Source organism: Pelophylax lessonae, assembly GCF_965119305.1.
Source record: "Pelophylax lessonae genome assembly, chromosome: 7".
Lineage (NCBI taxonomy): Eukaryota > Metazoa > Chordata > Amphibia > Anura > Ranidae > Pelophylax > Pelophylax lessonae.
Genome location: NC_138774.1, coordinates 249,588,310 through 249,609,888, shown reverse-complemented (window position 1 = coordinate 249,609,888; position 21,579 = coordinate 249,588,310). Strand labels below are relative to the sequence as shown.

General features: G+C 47.8%; 1 protein-coding gene across 1 annotated transcript in view; it reads right to left on the bottom strand.

Annotated features, from left to right (window-relative positions):
* Positions 1 to 18,111, bottom strand: part of L1CAM (L1 cell adhesion molecule) — a 1,053,451-nt gene extending 1,035,340 nt beyond the window's left edge. The window contains exon 1 of the mRNA XM_082263926.1: positions 17,972 to 18,111. Within this exon, the coding sequence (XP_082120052.1) occupies positions 17,972 to 18,062 (91 nt within the window). The 5' untranslated portion in view covers positions 18,063 to 18,111. The remainder of the gene's footprint in view (positions 1 to 17,971) is intronic.
* Positions 18,112 to 21,579: the final 3,468 nt, after the last annotated feature.

Here is a 21,579-nt window from a genome sequence, read left to right as displayed (position 1 = left end):
TAACTTGGTGCCATAGAAATATGGTGACCCGTGTGAAGACACTAAGTGAATTTTTTAACTATTACATTCATTTTTTTTTACACCATCAGTCTTCGATCCTGCTCATTAACCACTTGTGTGCTTGAGTTACAATCTCAGTCCCACTACTTTTTTGTATGACCCCAGACACATTTTGTATGACCCCAGCCCCCCCAGTGACAGGGAAGGGGGAGGAGGGATAGGACACAGACCGGGCACCGGACAGGCCAGGGGGATCTTTTAGGAGGTACAAATCCTATTATCCTTAGGAGAAGGCCCACATCCCCCCAAGGCCAGCAGGGGCAAGAGGGGCACATGTACTCACCATACCATGTACCAGGTGGGCTCCACTCCGGGCAGAGGCAGACTGCCTCCCACCCGAAGTGGGGGTGCTGCCAGCCGAGGGGTACGCTGCAACTCAGGGCGTTCCAGGTCATCGCGTCCCGGCGAGACATCCGCTCGCAGGCTCGTCCCCATCCGGGAAAGGGGCACAGTCATGGCACATTCTGCTTCAATCAAACCACATAGTGGTAAGTAGATACCCAAAGGGGGAGACCCCAAAGCAGCAAGGAACAAGCATCAACCTTCTGTTTTCCACTGAAGGACTGTTATATGGACTGTTTATTATGCACTAAGGATGCCCTTTATTTCATGATTTTTATTGTATGAGTTTTACATGGTAATATCTGCACATTTTATTGCTTTTTTGCACAGACTTCACACCATATTGGCACTTTACTTAAGCAGCACAGATGAGTTTTTAAGGGCACATTAAATTTATTATCAGTATTTATATATTTTTTAGCAGCGCTGCAAACACTGACCTCAACTCACAAAAGCACTAGCACTGTTCTCTGCAGCAGGCAGCTAATAGCAATCACCATTTATGTTAATTATACACTCCACAAGCGCGAGGTTCACAGTCATACCACAGTCATGGCTAGGCCTAGTGTGGGACTATAACTTGCTCACGCTCGTAGGCCAGACTGGGGGGACCATAAAGATCTAGATTATCCAGTGTAAAGCCCCAGCCAGCATCGTTGCTTGTAGATTACCAGGAAATTCTTTCCTGAACACTAGCTAGCAAGTGAGTAAAGAGAAATAAAAATAAATATTCTGAAAAGAATAAAAAAAACTGAGACCGGCGTCCCAGCAGGAAACCTAGGTCCTACTCCTTCTCTAAACAGAAACAAACTGATGTGCTGATCTGTGGCAGTGGGGGTTATGCCTGGAGGGACAGCCCCGTGGGCATGTACATGTTAAACGTTTTGTACTAACGTACTGCCTAGACTACTCCTGCAGGAGGCAGCATAACCCACTCAGCTCATGGAGATGAGGCTGCGTCTGTCGATGGACGACAGAGAAATGACAATTCTGTTGTAGAAGATGCCTAGAACCTCACTTGTATCTTAGTGCACATGACATTTGTAGATGCATTTTGTACACCAACTGTGTACAGAAAGTCTCCAGATAGCCCTAATGCTTTGAATTTCATAGAAAATTACAAAATTATAGGTTTGAAAGGAAAGATCATTTTTATTAACATTAAATTACAATATGTCTTGTGTAGCAATTGTATATGCTATATTATTTTTTATTTGCCACTTTTTTTTTTTTTTTTTTCAGAAAAATGGAATTGCTCTTTAAATGGACCATAACATATTTATTCCAAACCCATCCGATAAAACATCCCCTAGGGTTCCTGAAAGGGCAGTGGATCAGCGTCTTCAAATTCATTACAATGCATGTCAGCCAACAGAAATTACATTTTTTGGTAACTGAAACTATTGTGGACCCGAACGGTGTGGTGTCCACTACCTTAACATCAAGAAACCCAGTATTACAAATGCGATGAGTTCACATCCAGCTCCCCTAATACGGAGCATATCAGTACCTTAGATTGGCAGGGACTTGACTTGGGAGGGGGACTGCACATGCATGGATTTCAATCTCTGACAGAAATTTGTACCATCACTGTGATACATATTCTTCCCTCCCCCTCTCTCTCCCATCTGTGTTCTCCTTCCATGAAGTGCTCTAGTCTACCCATCTATGCTAATAATGCATTCTTGAAGGACCCGGAGGGGGTGCTGTGGGAATGAGGGATGACTCCTGTCATTGACCGTCTCCTCTTTAGGGTGAGGAGGCAGGGTGGTGGATGTGAATGTGGGAGGAGGTCCACAATAGCCAAGATGGTGGCCAGACCTTTGCACTGTGCTTCTGCAGAGATGTCATCCACTGGCTGGGGGCTGGCAGGGCAGGGGTAGGTAATGATGGGACATATAACCGAGGCTGATGCTTCCCTTGGGTAATTGTGGAGGAGGCTTTCTCACCATAGGACTGGCAGATGTGGGTGACCGCTGTGCAAACTAACTATTACAAGTACATAGTTATACAATCCTACGCCTATTCCTTTCTTTAGACCTTGTTGGGATATATGATCACTGAAAATATTTTACAGAAGCAAGGGTGCTCTCTTATAGCGGATCATACCTATGACTTTCCATTGGACTAAATAGGTATAACTTGTAAATGATATGATAAATTAATGTATTTGTTATCTCCACTGTATCCAAGTGGGAAGTTTTGTTTAGCTTTTTAAATAGTGTATGCAGCTATTACCATGAATAAAATGGTGGAATCAGTACTTCCTGTTGTGCAGCCCGCGCTTAATTTAATTTCGTTAATAAGCACATCTTTTCCAAAATGGCGGTATCGTTAATTCCGGCTGTATGGCCATTTACCAAGGTGGGAGGGGCCTATCTGCTGACGCCATGTCACGATATTGTCAAGACATTTTCAAGGTAAGTATTTCTTCTAAAAGGTAAGTGAACCCGGGGACAGTTCAGAGGCTATCATTGCTGAAATGCACTAGCCCTGACTGTCCCAGGGGTATTTTTATCTAAAAAAAAATTTTGAGGCCGGAACTCCGCTTTAAGCCCTGTGTGCATGAGGCCTTCAGCTCATAGAAAAAAAATCAAGGACAGTGCAAAAACCTATTCACACATACAGTAAATGTAAACTCTAACTTAGTGTTTCTCAACCTTATTTCAGTCAAGGCACCCTTTAAAGTTGAGGACAATCTCAAGGCACCCATTAACCACTTCCATACCGAGTCATAGTAATATGACGTCGGCATGGTGGTTGTACGGATCCGGGCGGGCGTCATATGACGTCCGCCCGCTCTAGCTGCTACTGCGCGCCCCCGGGGGCGCGCAGCGCGGCGATCGGGGGTGAGGCTCGTCCCTCGGACATAGCCCATCCCTGATCAAGGTAAACAGCCAATAGAAATTGGCTGTTTACCACGTGATCGGCTGTGTCAATCACAGCCGATCACATGAGCGGCTCCAGCACGAGCCGCTCGTTCTCTCTGCAATGCGCGCCCCCGGGGGCGCGCAGAGCAGCGATCGGGGACGAGGCTCGTCCCTCGGACAGAGTCGATCCCCGATCTAGGTAAAGAGCCAATGAAATTGGCTCTTTACCACGTGACCGGCTGTGTCCAATCACAGCCGGTCACAAATGTCAACAGAGAACACGGTAACTAGCTGTCACCGTGTTCTCCTCCTCACACACTGATCCTGTGTGAGGAAGAGAGTGTGGTAACACCTAGTTACCAATCACAGTGCACCCCAAACACACTGATTGCCCCCCCCCCCCAATAAAGAGCACCTGTCACTAGCCCATCAAAGTACCCGAGTACCTGTCACCAGCCCATCAGGTACTCTGATGACAGGTACCCGGGTACTCTGATGACAGGTACTTGGGTACTCTGATGACAGGTACTCGGGTACTCTGATGACAGGTACTCGGGTACTCTGATGACAGGTACTCGGGTACTCTGATGACAGGTACTCGGGTACTCTGATGACGGGTACTCGGGTACTCTGATGACGGGTACTCGGGTACTCTGATGACAGGTACTCGGGTACTCTGATGACGGGTACTCGGGTACTCTGATGACAGGTACTCGGGTACTCTGATGACAGGTACTCGGGTACTCTGATGACAGGTACTCGGGTACTCTGATGACGGGTACTCGGGTACTCTGATGACGGGTACTCGGGTACTCTGATGACGGGTACTCGGGTACTCTGATGACAGGTACTCGGGTACTCTGATGACAGGTACGCAGGTACTCTGATGACAGGTACTCGGGTACTCTGATGACAGGTACTCGGGTACTCTGATGACAGGTACTCGGGTACTCTGATGACAGGTACGCAGGTACTCTGATGACAGGTACTCGGGTACTCTGATGACGGATACTCGGGTACTCTGATGACGGATACTCGGGTACTTTGAGTACCTGTCAACGGAGTACCCGTCATCAGAGTACCTGAGTACCTGTCACCTACCCATCAGAGTACCCGAGTACCTTCCACCTGCTCATCAGAGTACCTGACGCCTGAAGTACCCGAGTACTTGCCGCCTGCTCATCAGTACCCATCACTACTCATCAGTACTCATCAGTACCTATCACGTATCAGTATCACCTATCAGTATCAGTACTACTCATCAGTACCTATCACCTGCCTGTCACCTGCCCATCAGAGTACCCGAGTACCTGTCACCTGCCTATCGGAGTACCCGAGTACCTGCCACCTGCTCATCAGTACCAGAGTACCTGTCACCTGCCCAACAAAGTACCCGAGTACCTGTCGCCCTTCATACAGCCACCATGTCTAAGTCCAAAAAGGTTTATATACGTCCTCCGTTTAAACCTAAATACCGGTGTTATGGCAGCAGATAGCTGCCATAACCCTGGTATTTTTTTAAACGGTGGACGGTTGGCTTTCCGATAAGGGTGGTCCCAGCGGCGGATTCGCCGTGGGATCACCCTTCTGGGATGGCGGAAGAGGTGCCCCCCCCCCTCCCGCCGCGTCCGGTCCTTTTCCCCGCTTACCCGACCCGCCGGCAGCGGGGAAAACGATCCGGTCCCGGATCCTCACAGACAGGATGTCGAGTGAGGGCAAGCTTGCCCTCACTTGACTCTATGGTCTTGGAGGACCGGGGCTACGGAAAATGTTGTTGCCTAGCAACCGGTTTAAAGATCCTTTTTTTTTTTTTTCATTTTATATATTAATTTTTTTTTTTTTTTTATATCTTTTAGTGTACTTGTGAGATCTGAGGACTTTTTGACCCCAGATCTCACAAAAAAGAGGTCCTGTCGTGCCTTTTTCTATTACAAGTAATGTTTACATTTCTTGTAATAGAAATAAAAATGATCCTTTTTTTTTTTTTTTTGTTAAACGGTGTAAAAATAAAAAATAATAAATAAAATAAATAGTAAAAAAAAAAAAAAAAAAATTAAAGCACCCTGTCCCCGTTAGCTCGCGCGCAGAAGCGACGCATACGGAAACCCCGCCCACATATGTAAACGGTGTTCAAACCACACATGTGAGGTATCGCCGCGATCGTTAGAGCAAGGGAAATAATTTGAGCCCTAGACCTCCTCTGTAACTCAAGGATGGCAACCTGTAGAAATTTTTAAATTGTCGCCTATGGGGATTTTTAAGTACCAAAGTTTGTCGCCATTCCGTGAGCGTGCGCAATTTTGAAACATGACATGTTGGGTATCTATTTACTCGGCGTAACATTATCTTTCACATTATGGAAAAAATTGGGCTAACTTTACTGGTTTCTTATTTTTTAATTAAAAAAAGTGAATTTTTTCCAAAAAAATTGCGTTTGGAAGACCGCTGCGCAAATACGGTGTGATAAAAAATATTGCAATAATCTCCATTTTAATCTCTAGGGTCACTGCTAAAAAAAAATATATAATGTTTGGGGGTTCTAAGCAGTTTTCTAGCAAAACAACTGATTTTAGCTTGTAAATACCAAATGTCAAAAATAGGCCTAGGCAAGTGGCTAGGATGCATGATGATGCTCCTTGGATGTTAGGCCCCTCTATATGGCTAGGCTGTGAAAAAGTCTCACACATGTGGTATTGCCATACTCAGGAGGAGTGGCAGAATGAATTTTGGGGTGTCATTTTTGCTGTGTACATGCTATGTGTTAGGAATATCCTATAAATTGACAACTTTGTGTAAAAAAAAAAAAGTTTTCATTTTTTTCCCACATTTTCCAAAAACCTGTGGAAAAAAATGACATGTTCAAAGGACCCATAATGCCTCATAGAATATACGTTGGAGTGTTTTCTTTCCAAAATGGGGTAATTTTGTGGACTTTTCCATTGTATTGGTGCTCTAGGGCCTTTAAAAGTGTGATAGGTAGTAAGAAAGTTTTATGTGTATTTATGCTCCTAGAACGCCTGAAGGTGCTTCTTGGACGTGGAGTATCTTTTTGTGGCCAGGCTGTGTAAAAGTCTCACACATGTGGTATCGCCATACTCGGAAGGAGTAGCAGAATGTATTTTTGGGTGTAATTTTTGCTGTGTACATGCTATGTGTTAGAAATAGCTTATAAATTGACAACTTTGTGGGAAAAAAAAGAAAAAAAAATTTTTTTCTTCATTTTCCCAAGAATTGTGGGAAAAAATTACAACTTCAAAATACCCACCATGCCTCTTACTAAATACCTTGGACTGTCTACTTTACAAAAAGGGGTCATTTGGGCGGTATTTGTACTGTCCTGACATTTCAGGGCCTCAAGAAAGGAGATAGGCAGTCAGTACTTCTGGTGTGATCAATTTTCAGTAATTGGTACCATAGCTTCTAGACTCAATAACTTTCACACAGACTAAATAATATACACTAATTTGGGTTAATTTTACCAGAGACATGTAGCAGTATACATTTTGGCCCAAATGTATGAAGAAAAATTAATTTTTTGCAAAATTTTATAATTGAAACTAAAAAAAAGTGTTTTTTTTTCAAAATTTTTGCTCTTTTTTTGCATATATCACGAAAAAAAAAAACCCCAGTTGTGATCAAATACCACCAAAAGAAAGCTCTATTTGTGTGAAAAAAATGATAAAAAACGGAATTTTTGTAAAATCTTACCTGTAAAATTCCTTTCTCTGAGTCCTCCGACAGTCGCCGCCTCTTCATATTCGTCACATATGGGGTATTAGACTTTGCTCCGAAGGAGTAGCTAGGCAACAGAATATGTTAACAATAAAGCTTTAACATATCCCACCCTCAAGGGGTGGTCCCCTCAGTCAATACCCTCCTACTTCCTGCAACCATATCTCAGTTTTAGTGGAATAGCAGTAGAGTATACATTCAAACCCCAAAAGAGGGGCGGGGGCGGCGACTGTCGGAGGACTCAGAGAAAGGAATTTTACAGGTAAGATTTTACAAAAATTCCGTTTTCTCTTACGTCCTCCGACAGTCGCCGCCTCTTCATATTCGTCACATATGGGGACGTCCCAAAGCAGTGCAAACATGAGGGGTGGGAAACGCATCCGCGCCGAAAGGCAACGCAGTCTCCACATCAAAGAAAGGAACCTTACCAAAGGAAGGAACCCAGCTGGGCAACAGCAAAAATAAGTGCTCAACAGGAGCAACAACCCAGGAAAAGACAAAAAACCAGGGGATACAAAACTTATCCCAACAGCCAGGAGTCCCCAACAAGGGACCCTAGGGAACAGCCGCACTAAGAACCTTGCGGCCAAAGGAAGCATCCGCCGATGCCTGAACATCTACTTTGTAGAATTTTGTGAAAGTGTGTACGGTCGACCAAGTCGCCGCCTTACACACCTGGGCTACAGAAGCCCCATGACGACAGGTCCAAGACGTACTCAGAGATCTAGTAGAGTGCGCCTTCACAGGCACAGGGGGAACCTTCCCCTGCAAGGCATAGGCCTGTTCAATGGTCTGCCTGATCCATTTGGCAATGGTAGAGGCGGAAGCCGCCATGCCCTTCCGAGGACCCTCTGGAAGAACAAACAATGAGTCCGTCTTTCGAAAAGACTCAGTCGATTTAAGGTAAACCCTAATCGCCCGAACAACATCCAGAGAATGCAATCTCACCTCCTTTGGATGTTTAGGCTTCGTGCACAACGAAGGCAAAACAATATCCTCGTTAAGATGGAATTCCGAAACTCGTTTCGGCAGAAAAGAAGGATTAGGTCGCAAGACCACCTTATCCAAATGAACAACCAGGTACGGAGACTTGCAGGACAAAGCCGCCAGTTCCGACACTCTGCGAGCCGAAGTGATCGCCACCAAAAAGGCGACCTTTTTGGACAACATAGACAACGAGATCTCCCTGATCTGTTCAAAAGGAGCACGTTGTAACACAGACAGGACTAGATTCAAGTCCCAAGGGGGCAAGGGATCCCTCCTAGGAGGAACCAGATGCCGCACACCCTGAATAAAAGTGCCAACCAAGGAGTCGGAAGCCACGGGACGTTGAAACAGAACGGCCAGCGCAGACACCTGACCCTTTATCGTAGCCAGCGCCAAACGCTGATCGACACCCGTCTGAAGGAAAGACAGCACACGGGAAACCGAGTACGTGCGGGGTGAAAACCCCCTGGACTCACACCAGGCAAAATAGGCCTTCCAAGTACGGTAATAAACCTTTCCCGAGGAAGACTTCCTCGCGTTGATCAAGGTATGAACAACCTCTGGAGAAAGACCCTTCTCCTTCAGGACCTCGGTCTCAACAGCCAGGCCGTCAAAGCCAGCGACTGTAAAGCAGGATGATAAATCGGTCCTTGAGACAGTAGATCGTCCCGAAGAGGCAGACGCCAGGGGGCGTCGACCGCCAGATTCACGAGGTCTGCGTACCAGGACCGGCGAGGCCAGTCCGGTGCCACAAGAATCACCGTGCTGCGTTCCGAGTGTAACCTGCGACGGAACCGGGACAGCAACTGAATCGGTGGAAACGCGTACATCAGCCTGTACTGATGCCACGGGGCCACTAACGCGTCCGACGCGTCTGCCCGAGGGTCGCGCGTCCTTGCCACGAACCTCTTCACCTTGTAGTTGAGGCGAGACGCGAACAGGTCCACATCTGGAAGACCCCACTGCGCGCACAACATCTGGAAGACAGCCGGGTGGAGAGACCATTCCCCCTGATCCAGGGTCTGGCGACTCAGATAGTCCGCCTGCCAGTTCTCCACTCCCGGAATGTGAACCGCCGTTATCGCCGGGACATGAGTCTCGGCCCAAGACAGAATGTCGGCCACTTCTCGAGCCGCTCGGGCACTCCTGGTGCCCCCTTGGTGGTTGATGTAGGCCATCGCCGTGGCATTGCACTCCTGGTGCCCTCCGTCTGCACCCGAACCGGGCAGCCCTGCAGCCGGTCCGTCCAGCGATGAAGACAGAGCCTTATCGCACGCAATTCCAGAATGTTGATCGGGAGGGAAGACTCCCCCTCCGACCAGGTCCCCTGGGCGGACAGAACGCCCAGGACACCACCCCAGCCCGACAGGCTGGCATCCGTGGTGATTATCGTCCACGAGATCGGACGAAACGACTTGCCCCCGGACACCAACGGGGACTGGAGCCACCACAGAAGGTTTTCCCTGGTGCGATGACTCAACGAGATCTGAAGATCCAGAGACTGAGGTCGCCCGTCCCACTTGGACAAGATCTCCGCCTGGAGACCCCGCGTGTGAAACTGCGCGAAAGGAATCGCCTCGAAAGCCGAGACCATCAATCCCAGACATCTCATACACGTCCGCAGAGACGAGTTCGGAACGTCCCTGAGGGACCTGACTTCCTCCTGAAGAGTCCTGAGTTTGTCTTCCGGCAGGAAGACCCTCGCCTGCACCGAGTCCAGTATCATTCCCAGATAGGGAAGACGAACCGACGGACTCAGTGTCGACTTTGGAACATTTATCGTCCAACCGAACTCCTGCAGAGTTTGCATCGTGACAGACAGGTCCTTCTCCAGACCCTGACTGGTCGCAGACCGAATCAGAATGTCGTCCAGATACCCCAGGACGGAAATGCCCTGGGCTCTCAATAATGCCAGAACCGGTGCAAGCACCCTGGTGAAGACCCGCGGAGCCGAGGCGAGCCCAAAGGGCAACGCCACGAACTGGTAGTGATCCTCCGCAATGGCAAATCGAAGGTATCTCTGATGACCTTCGAATATGGGGATGTGAAGATACGCATCCTTCAAATCGATGGAGGCCATGAATACCCCCGGAACCAGGGCAGCCACCACCGAGCGCAGGGATTCCATGCGGAACTTGCGAACCCTCACAGAGCGGTTCAGAGCTTTCAAGTCCAGAATTGGACGAACCTTGCCCTCCTTTCTGGGCACAGTGAACAGATTGGAATAAAACCCCCGAAATCTGTCCCGATGAGGCACCGGAACCACCACTCCCTGAGCCCTCAGGTCCCGCACCGCCAGGTGCAGATCCCGCAGGCGCTCCGGAGACAGTTGTAGATTTGAGGGAAAAAATCTGCTCTCTGGCCGAGAGAGAAACTCGATCTTGTAACCAGATCGAACGATTTCCAGAACCCATCTGTCCCGCACACGGGCCAACCAGGGCTGAAGAAAACCGAGCAAGCGTCCCCCCACCCCAAAACTGGGTGAGGGCGCCCCTTCAGGCCGAACTGTTATGGGCCGCAGGTCCGGATTGGCCGGACTTCTGTTTTCCAGACCAGGGTTTCTTCTGAGAGCCCTGGCCCTTGAACGGTTTGCCCTTGTAGTGCGGCCGAAAGGCACGAAAGGACCCCTGAGGGGGCCGAAAATTAGCATGCTTCTTCCCAGAAGCCCCCTTAGCCTTGGGGAAATGGGGCAAGAGAGTGCTCTTACCCCCGGTAATCCCCTTAATCAACACATCCAGGGACTCCCCAAAAAGGCGAGACCCATCATAAGGCAGATTGGCTAAGGTTTTACGCGAAGATTGGTCCACCGACCAACATTTCAACCAAACCAGGCGGCGAGACAACACCGCCACGCTGTGCACACGCGCGGCCAACGGAATCAGGTCCAGGTCCGCATCACACAGATGCATGACACCCTGGTGGATCTGATCCACCATATCCAGGGTCGCCGCTGAGGCCGAATCGGCCACTAGGACGCGCCTAAGCATCTGCGTCCAACTTGCGATCGCCTGGGCCGCCATGAGAGAAGCAAACAGAGCCTTAAGCATAGAACCCGTAACAGAATAAGTATGACGGGCAAGAGACTCCAGTCTCCTATCCGTGGCATCACGGAAAATAGGGGATCCCTCTGCAGGGATCGCAGTGGCTTTGTTCAAAACCGCAATAGCATGATCCACTGGCGGAGGCACACACCACCGTTCATCAGTGGCAGGCGAGAAAGGATAACGCAGCTTGAATTTACTTGGTACCGCAAAAGGCTTGCGCAAATCGCGCCATTGGTCCTTAACAGCGCGCTGAAAATCAGCATTGCAGGGAAAAACCTGCGGCGTCCTGCGTTTTCTCTGCGTCCCATAAGCCGCCAAGGCAGCTGGGGGACACACCTCGTCCTGCAAACGTAGCGTCTGCTTAATGGAAGCAATCAACTCATCCATGATTGCAAGCTCTTCAGGCGAGCCAGGGGGAGAATTATCAACCCCCTCAACTTCAGCCTCTACCTCAGACCCCACTAGATCAAGAGAGGAGCGGGACCCCGATAGGGGGGTCCCCGCCAGAACAGCCCCATCACCTTCACCCTCAGAATCAGAGGACAGAGCAACTCTGGGCCGTTTAGTAGATTGAGCAGCCACCAGCATTTGCACCTGTGCAGCAAGGCCAGCCACAATAGTGGCTAAATCCCCCCCTGGGGGGGAAACAGCGGTCCCCTGGCTTTCCACCAATACTGTGGGAAACTTGCCCTCCTGAGAATCCATTGCCCCTGTATGCCAGACAACCAAGGGTTAACTGCCCCCTTACAGCAAGCGCGGCAAGCGCAGCCCACCGCACCACACTCAGGCACAATGAGACCCCCACAGGGAATATACAGACTGAATACAGGCAATGGAACACAGGAATAGAAGGATAAAACCTGAGGAGACTCCGCTGCTGCTGCTGCCTCGATCGGTGCTTCCAGGAGAGAGGAAGTGATGCTGCCAGGGCGCTCTATGTAAGCCTATGGAGGCTACAAGAAAATGGCCGCCGTGCATGTAAACCATGCGGCCGGAGCGGGCGCCGGTAAAATGGCGCCGTTTGGCGCCGAAATCGCCGCTCCACAGTGCATAAAATCACACACAAAATTATCCCAAAATATGGATACATGTTAGATCGCCGCAGCGATCGCTGTATATGCCCCAGCATGCCATTAAAATCATGCCCCACAGCACACAGCTCCTCACACTGCCCAGCCTGACATACTCAGTGTCATACAGCTCCCCCCCCCCCTTGCAGCCCACAGCATGCAGCCGAGATATAGGGAGACAAGCAGTGTGATTAAAGGCAGGTTACACAGTCCCAGACTGAGACCCCCCCCAGACAGACAGGTCCCCACATAGATACACTTACCTCACATGGCGTGGGGAACCCGCACAGGCGAACAAGCCGCTGCACATGAGGCAGGTAGAGTCGCAAATCAAGACGCACACAATGGCGGTTCAGAAACCGCACAGCGTCCGGTGAGGTAGCCACCTCACCAATCATCCCTGCACCGAACAGGGATGGGTCGTTCACCGTGCCAGGAGCGTTACCTGGCTGAACGCTCGATGGCAGACTGGGAAGCCACTGACCCACGACCTGCGACCAGGGGGATCAGCCCGAGACCCAGTCCGCATGATCCTCTTCGTCCGAAGAACTAACTAATGCTGACAAAAATAACAGCTAAGTAAAGGTAGAGAGAAAACTCAAACAAAAATCAAAAAGAAGAAAGAGTCTGGGACAAAAAGTCCCAGCACAGAGAGAGCCAGCCACTCCTGACAAGCTAGACATTAAAACTGAGATATGGTTGCAGGAAGTAGGAGGGTATTGACTGAGGGGACCACCCCTTGAGGGTGGGATATGTTAAAGCTTTATTGTTAACATATTCTGTTGCCTAGCTACTCCTTCGGAGCAAAGTCTAATACCCCATATGTGACGAATATGAAGAGGCGGCGACTGTCGGAGGACGTAAGAGAAAATTTGTTTGGTTACAGTGTAGCATGACTGAGCAATTGTCATTCAAAGTGTGAGAGTGCTGAAAGCTGAAAATTGGTCTGGGCAGGAAGGGTGTCAAACTGCTCTGTATGGAAGTGGTTAAAATTGTAGACAGTCCCTAGGCACCCCATTCTAAAACGAGAAAAAAAAAAAAAATATTCGAATAGTTTTACATAATGCAACAACATCCACACACGTAAGACACCCAACGGTAGAGGTGATTTAGCCCCGTTCCCACTGATGCGATCTGACAACTCCAAGTCGCACCCCTTTGTTAGCAATGAAACAGTTCAAATTGCTCATGTGGCAGTGACTTTGAAATGTTCCTGCACTACTTTTTACTGATTTCATTGTGCATAGACTTCTGTTGTATGAAGATGCAATGAAATTGGCAGTGCAAAGCGCACTGATGTGGGACTTTGAAATTGTGCTGAAGTAGCGAGATGTCAAAGTCGCACTGGTGTGAATGGGGGCTATGCGAATACACCTTTGCACACTGGTGCTGACTAGCATTTCAGTGTTTCTCTTCATCAACCAGCTAATGTAACTCCGGTGCTGATGGAGAGGGGCATGTTCGGCCGTCCTGCTTCCTGGTTCGCATCCTCCATCTGAATGGCCGGAGGCGCAATTACGTCACTCCCGCGCATGTTCGCTGGAGCTGCCGTTCACGGCACAGGGCTCTGAAGGAGGAACGGCACGGGTGGCCATTCCTTCAGAGCGCATGCGCCAATGACGTCATCGGCTGCATTAAAAGTAAATATCTCCTATATATAAAAAAGTAAATATCTCCTATATTTACAGTACTTATAGGTAACCCTTATTAACCACTTGCCGACCAGTCACGTTGACTGTACTGCGGCAAAGTGGCTCGATTCCGTCCAGCGACGTAGACCTACGTCGTTGGACTCCTCCCCTCGTGGGTGGCGCTCGCGCGCCGCCGGAGGCTCGCTCCTGCTGTATTCAGTCACAGCGGGAGTCGGGCCAGGGGAGGAGCGGCGGCGATCGCCGCTGCTCTTCCCCGATCGTCGGAGAATCGAGTTTGGAGATCCGCCCACTTGTGTAAACAGAGCGGGCGGATCTCCTAAGTGACAAACAGTGACAGATTGCAGGGTTCAGCATAGCTGAACATGCGATCTGTCCCTGTGTCACTCAGTCACCTCCCCCCACACACGTTAGTAAGCACCAGGCATACATTAACCGCTTCCTCTCCAATAAAATTAACCCCTTCCCTGCCAGTGTCATTTTTACAGTAACAGTGCATATTTACTGCATGTCACTGGTACCCCCAAAAGTGTCAAAAATGTCAGTCAAGGGTCCGATCTGTCTGCTGCAATGTCGCGGTCCCGCAGAAAAAAAAAATCGCAGATCGCCGCCATTACTTGTTTAAAAAAAAAAAAAAATGACAAATCTTTCCCTTAGATAGTAAACGCAATAACTTTTGCGCAAACCAATCAAAATACGCTTATTGTGATTTTTTTTTACCAAACATAGGTAGCAGAAAACAAATTGGCCAAAAATTTAAAAAAAATTTGATTTTTACATTTTTTGGGGGGGGGGAGGGGGGTTCATATAAAAAAATTTGTTTGTTATTTTATCAAAATTGTCGCTCTTTTTTTGTTTATAGCGCAAAAAGTAAAAATCGCACAGGTGATCAAATGCCACCAAAAGAAAGCTCTGTTTGTGGGAAAAAAAGGACGTACATTTTGTTTGGGTACAGCGTCGCACGACCGCGCAATTGTCAGTTAAAGTCGCACAGTGCCGAATCGCAAAAAGTGGCCTGGACGTAAGACAGCAAAATCCTCCAGTGGTAAAGTGGTTAAGGCTCGGGTCACACTATTGCGATGCGGGAAGGCTGCGAATTCGCAGCCTGTTCCCGCATCGCACACGCACCCCCGGCAGTTCACACTGCCATATGCGATACGCTGGGGGTGTCAATGTAATCTTAACGACACCCCCAGTTTGATCGCATATCGCAGTGCGATCGTGCAGTTCGCACAGGATGGGATCGCACAAGTGTGAACCGCTGTGCGATCCGATCCTGATGCGGCTGCAAAAATGCCTCCTGTGCGTGTTTGCACCGGGTGCGATGCGAATTTAGCCATACAAACTGTATGGCTAACTCGCACCGCACAGCTGATCGCATGTAATGTCGGAGCAGTGCGCTCCGACATTACATGCGAACCCGGCACTCGCATCAGTGTGAACCGGGTCTCAAGGCTTACCTATAGGTACAAGTTCAAAGAGAAACAGAGAAGAGAGATCTGTCATCTGACCTGATAAGATCCAGTGTTCAATCTATCTGTCAATCAGGGAGCTCTCTCTGCCTTTATTACCTAGAAAAAACCCTGGGATGCACTGTAGGCTCCTCACCAAGGCCCCTATTTTATGAATGGGCCTTAAAATACAGGCTTCAGTGAGAAGTTATTTTTGAAAGTGTATAGCAGAGAGCAGACAGTAATATTTACTCTCCACTATGACTCTTTAGTTAGTTGAGGGGTTGTGTATCATAAAGCATTGCTGTTTTTTCTTAATAAAATACTTGTTTACACTGTAATCCCCATCTGTTGCATCCTAGTGCTGCTGATCTCCTGCAGCTTCTTTGTGACCTCTTCATGTGTACATGCAAGTGCCCCGCGTTGGCTGCATATCATTTTCCTGACAGGAACACAATCAGGGGACAAAGACAGAGTTTTCACCCTAAACAAGGACCTTAAAGGATCACCAGGTATTTTTTAATAAAATGTGCATTTTTAAAAATATTGAAAATGACCTTTGAAACGACATTATCATTAAAATGTACTTTAGTGAGATTTCATATACTTAAATAGTCCTAAAAGTCCAGCCTGCTAGTAAGAGGCAACCATGAATTCACTGAGGCGTGAAAGCCGACCTCACTATACAGCTGCTCCCTTCCCGAGGAGCTGTTCATTGTGCTGAAGCAAAGCATTATTATGGCTCACGGCTTCACACCCTCAGTAAACCGACTGCTGCATGTTATGGCAGTAAATATACTAGTGGTTGAGGCCAAATATATTCATTTCAAAACCAAGAAACCATTTACATTGAGAAATGGAAGTATTTACAGATGGCTAGCAATTAGACACTGACTTAAAATGGTTAGGAATAAGGCACACTGCGTTCATTTAATGAGGAATAACGTTCTTTTATATTGTTATACCATGGAATAAACAGTACCACGGTTCTTCTGGTACCTCTATATTTGTAATCTTCTTAATTTGATCTAACACTCCCTTTCAATACTTTTTTATTTTGAGGCAATCCCACCATATATGTGCCATTGTTCCCAACACCTTGCATTCCCGCCAACAATGTGGTGACTTCCCAATCTGATACTTATGTATTTTATCTGGTGTATTCCGCTGACATCCGATCCAATCCGTCAAATCTGGACGGATGGAAACCCTATTTTCCATCTGTCCAGCGGATCGGATGAGAATGGACAGACGGTCCGTTCTCATCCGATTCCCCCATAGAGATGCATGGGGACCTGACAGCTGTGTCTCCGCACACAGCGCGGAGAACAGCTGTCATCCTCCTGCTCAGCAGAGGATCGGCGTCCACAGTCAATGCCCCATAGAGATGCATGGGGACCTGACAGCTGTGTCTCCGCACACAGCGCAGAGAACAGCTGTCATCCTCCTGCTCAGCAGAGGATCGGCGCCGACATCCGATGCCCCATAGAGATGCATGGGGACCTGACAGCTGTGTCTCCGCACACAGCACAGAGAACAGCTGTCATCCTCCTGCTCAGCAGAGGATCGGCGCCGACATCCGATGCCCCATAGAGATGCATGGGGACCTGACAGCTGTGTCTCCGCACACAGCACAGAGAACAGCTGTCATCCTCCTGCTCAGCAGAGGATCGGCGCCGACATCCGATGCCCCATAGAGATGCATGGGGACCTGACAGCTGTGTCTCCGCACACAGCGCAGAGAACAGCTGTCATCCTCCTGCTCAGCAGAGGGTCGTGCCGACATCCGATGCCCCATAGAGATGCATGGGGACCTGACAGCTGTGTCTCCGCACACAGCGCAGAGACACAGCTGTCATCCTCCTGCTCAGCGGGGGATCGGCGCCGACATCCGATGCCCCATAGAGATGCATCAGATCTGCCAAAAAAACTGACAGGCGGATCTGAACGGTCCACCTGTGTGAAAGGGGCCTCATACTGGTTTATATATACATATTTAATGAACGCAGCGAATAGTTTAATACCTCTACATTGGCAAAGGGAAGATGCTATGACCATAGGTGAATGGATTAAGAAGGTGGAGGAAACGAGAACATTTAATATTTAGGCTTCACATCTTGGCGTTGCTATTACGGGCGTTTTCATGGGCATTTTTTCAGGCGTTTTTAATGGGCGTTTTTCAGGCGTTTTTACAGGTGTTTTTTGTGCAGGCATTTTTAGATTGAATAGAGACCAATGGAAAACACCTGTAATCTGCCCAAAAAGAAGCTCATGTACTTTTTTGAGCGTTGGGCGTTTTGCTCACAGCGTCAAAACGCTCAGATGTGAACAGGTGCCATTGAAATGAATAGGATTTGTCTTGTTGGGCGTTTTGAGAGCTGATCCTAGAGCAGAAAAACGCCCCAAAACGCCTACATGTGAACGGAGCCTTAAGGAGTGACGGGGAGGATGAGATGAGGAAGGGTTTAGGTATTTGGGATAGCTGGAAGGAGTATAAGAAAACTAGGGGATATACTGAGTTTAGGAGAGGGGAGGAGCGAATTTAGGAGAGTTTTTTAGGAAGTAGAGAAGATGTAAAAGAAGCGAGGGGGGGGGGGGTGAAATGGGGTACAGTAAAAGGAATGGTTAATGTATACTGGTTTTGTATGTTTTCTTTTTTATTGAAGTAGATCAATTATGTATACGATACTTTTGGAAAATAATAAAGAAATATAATAAAAAAGGAATAAGGCACACAGAGGAGGAGGGAGTTTGTGGTTTACTTACAGTCTTTAGGTAAATCCAGCGCATGGATGTTGATGCACAACAGGAAGATGGGAAAAAACCCAAGCACACATGCTCTTGGTGAAAGGGACATGTCGGAGACTCCGCGTCTTGCCAGATGGAGGAAGATACAAGAAGAGAATCCACCTTTTAGGGAGGGGAAAAAAAAGAAGATCACCATGAATAGCACAATCACAGCAGATTCAGACCTTCCTTTTCACTGGCACAATCACAGCAGATTCAGACCTTCCTTTTCACTGGCACAATCACAGCAGATTCAAACCTTCCTTTTCACTGGCACAATCACAGCAGATTCAGACCTTCCTTTTCACTGGCACAATCACAGCAGATTCAAACCTTCCTTTTCACTGGCACAATCACAGCAGATTCAAACCTTCCTTTTCACTGGCACAATCACAGCAGATTCAAACCTTTCTTTTTACTGGCACAATCACAGCAGATTCAAACCTTTATTTTCACTGGCACAATCGCAGCAGATTCAAACCTTTCTTTTCACTGGCACAATCACAGCAGATTCAAACCTTTCTTTTCACTGGCACAATCACAGCAGATTCAAACCTTTCTTTTTACTGGCACAATCACAGCAGATTCAAACCTTTCTTTTTACTGGCACAATCACAGCAGATTCAAACCTTTCTTTTCAGTTTTCACTGCAACCTGACTCTTTTGACAGAAGGAGATACGGAGGAAGGGGTGGAGATGGTGTAAAGAGGCGTCAGACTAAACTCTTTGTTTAGAGTAAAAGCTAGGCTGAAATTTGCATGTCTGCGTCACAGACAGTTATAAAGGAGCACAAGAATTTTTCATGAGTATTGATTTTCCAGTAAAGTGTATATGTGACAATGATAATTTAGTAATACCTATTACTGAGTTGTAAAAATAGGCGTGTAGTGTAAGTTGCTATTATTGACTGATACAAATCAACGCAGCTGAAGTCCTTTATCACTTAACCTCCCTCTAGCTGGAAAAGTCCAACTATCACCTGCCATTGAACTGCAAAAAGTGTGCAGAATAGTTGATTAGACTATTACCACCACTGGCTGCAGACTTATTCAAGGTATGTGACTCACCAGTTAGTGATAAAGATAGGGCCACCATGATAATCCAACCCTGCATCTTAAGTGCCGGGTCACACTTGTGCGATGCGGGAAGGCTGCGAATTCACAGCCTGTTCCCGCATCGCAAACGCACCCTTGGCAGTTCACACTGCCATATGCGATACGCTGGGGGTGTCAATGAAATGTTAACGACACCCCCAGTTTGATCGCATATCGCAGTGCGATCTTTAGTGCCAGTTCACACTCTTGCGGCTGCCGTGATCGCATGTAATATCGGAGCGCACTGCTCCTTCATTACATGCGATCGGCTGTGCGGTGCAAATTCAGCCATACACTTTGTATGGCTAAATTCGCACTGCACCCGCACAAAACTCGCACATGACCCTTTTTTTCAGCCGCATCAGGATCGGATCGCACAGTGGTTCACACTTGTTCGATGCGATCCTGTGCGAACTGTAAAGATCGCACTGCGATATGCGATCAAACTGGGGGTGTCGTTAACATTTCATTGACACCCCCAGCGTATCGCATATGGCAGTGTGAACTGCTAAGGGTGCCTTTGCGATGCGGGAACAGGCTGCGAATTCGCAGCCTTCCTGCATCGCATAAGTGTGACCCGGGACTTACAGTTCGCACAAGTGTGAACCACTGTGCGATCCGATCCTGATGCGGCTGAAAAAAAGGGTCATGTGCAACTTTTGTGCGGGTGCAGTGCGAATTTAGCCATACAAATTGTATGGCTGAATTTGCACCGCACAGCCGATCGTATGTAATGAAGGAGCAGTGCGCTCCGATATTATATGCAGCCGCAAGAGTGTGAACCGGCACTTAAAGCACAGCTAAAATCAGAAACAGGGAAAACTGTACAAAAGACATAACTTACAGCCAGTAGGATTGTGTCTCTTGTGCGGATTCCTCCACCCTGTAATCTTCCTGCAGCATGCTCTCATCAAGACAGCCTGACTATATCTGCCCTTTGCATATTGCAGCTCCATTCATTGAAGCCATACCCCAGCTTCTAATAATTAAACAGATTCTTTGAATGGAAAGCTATTATCTGCCCATCCTCCATTCACAGATTGCTTTCCATTCATAGAAGCTGTAGTGTGGCTTCTATGAATGGAGGAGCTGGACAGAAAGGATGGACACAAGGCACACACCACACCCTATGACTGTTACGTCTCTTGTGCTGACTTTTCTGTTCATGTTTTTGGTTGCACTTAGGTTTTTATCAAACAATTAGCAATGACCACTACATTTTTGTAGTTACAGTATCTCACAAAAGTGAGTACACCCCTCACATTTTTGTAAAAATTGTATTATATTGTTATATTACATTGTTATAGTGACAACACTGAAGAAATTACACTTTGCTAGAATGTAAAGTAGTGAGTGTACTGCTTGTATATCAGTGTACATTTGCTGTCCCCCCAAAATAACACAAAGCCATTAAAGAAGAAACTGCTTGCAACAAAAGTGAGTACACCTCTAAGTCAAAATGTCCAAATTGGGCCCAAAGTGTCAATATTTTGTGTGGCCACCATTATTTTCCATCACTGCCTTAACCCTCCTTGGCATGGAGTTCACCAGAGCTTCACAGGTTGCCACTGGAGTCCTCTTCCACTCCTTCATGACGACATTACCTTCTGTTTGAGGATGCCCCAAAGATGTTCAATAGGGTTAAGGACTGGATATATGCTTGGCCAGTCCATAACCTTTACCCTCATTATCATGTTGGAATACTGCCTCGCGGCCCTGTCTCCAAAGGGAGGGGATCATGCTCTGTTCAGTATGTCACAGTACATGTTGGCATTCATGGCTCCCTTAGTTAACTGTAGCTCCCCAGTGCCAGCAGCACTCATTCAGCCTCAGACCATGACACTCCAACCACCATGCTTGACTGTAGACAAAACACACTTGTCTTTGTACTCCTCACTTGGTTGCCGCCATACATGCTTGACACCATCTGAACCAAATACGTTTTTCTTGGTCTCCACAGACTACAGGACATAGTTCCAGTAATCCATGTCCTTAGTCTGCTTGTCTTCAGCAAACTGTTTGCAGGCTTTCTTGTGCATCATCTTTAGAAGAGGCTTCCTTCTGGGACGACAGCCATGCAGACCAATTTGATGCAGTATGCGGTGTATGGTCCGAGCACTGACAGGCTGACCCCCCACCCCTTCAACCTCTGCAGCAACGCTGGCAGCACTCATACATCTATTTCCCAAAGACAACCTCTGGATATGACACTGAGCACGTGCATTCAACTTCTTTGGTCGACAATGACAAGGCCTGTTCTGAGTGGAACCTGTCCTGTTAAACCGCTGTATAGTCTTAGCCACCATGCTGCAGCTCAGTTTCAGGGTCTTGGCAATCTTCTTATACCCTAGGCCATCTTTATGTAGAGCAACCACTCTTTTTTTCAGATCCTCAGAAATTTCTTTGAAATGAGGTGCCATGTTGAACTTCCAGTGACCAGTATGAGAGAGTGAGAAATCGATAACACCATTTAACACACCCGAGACCTTGTAA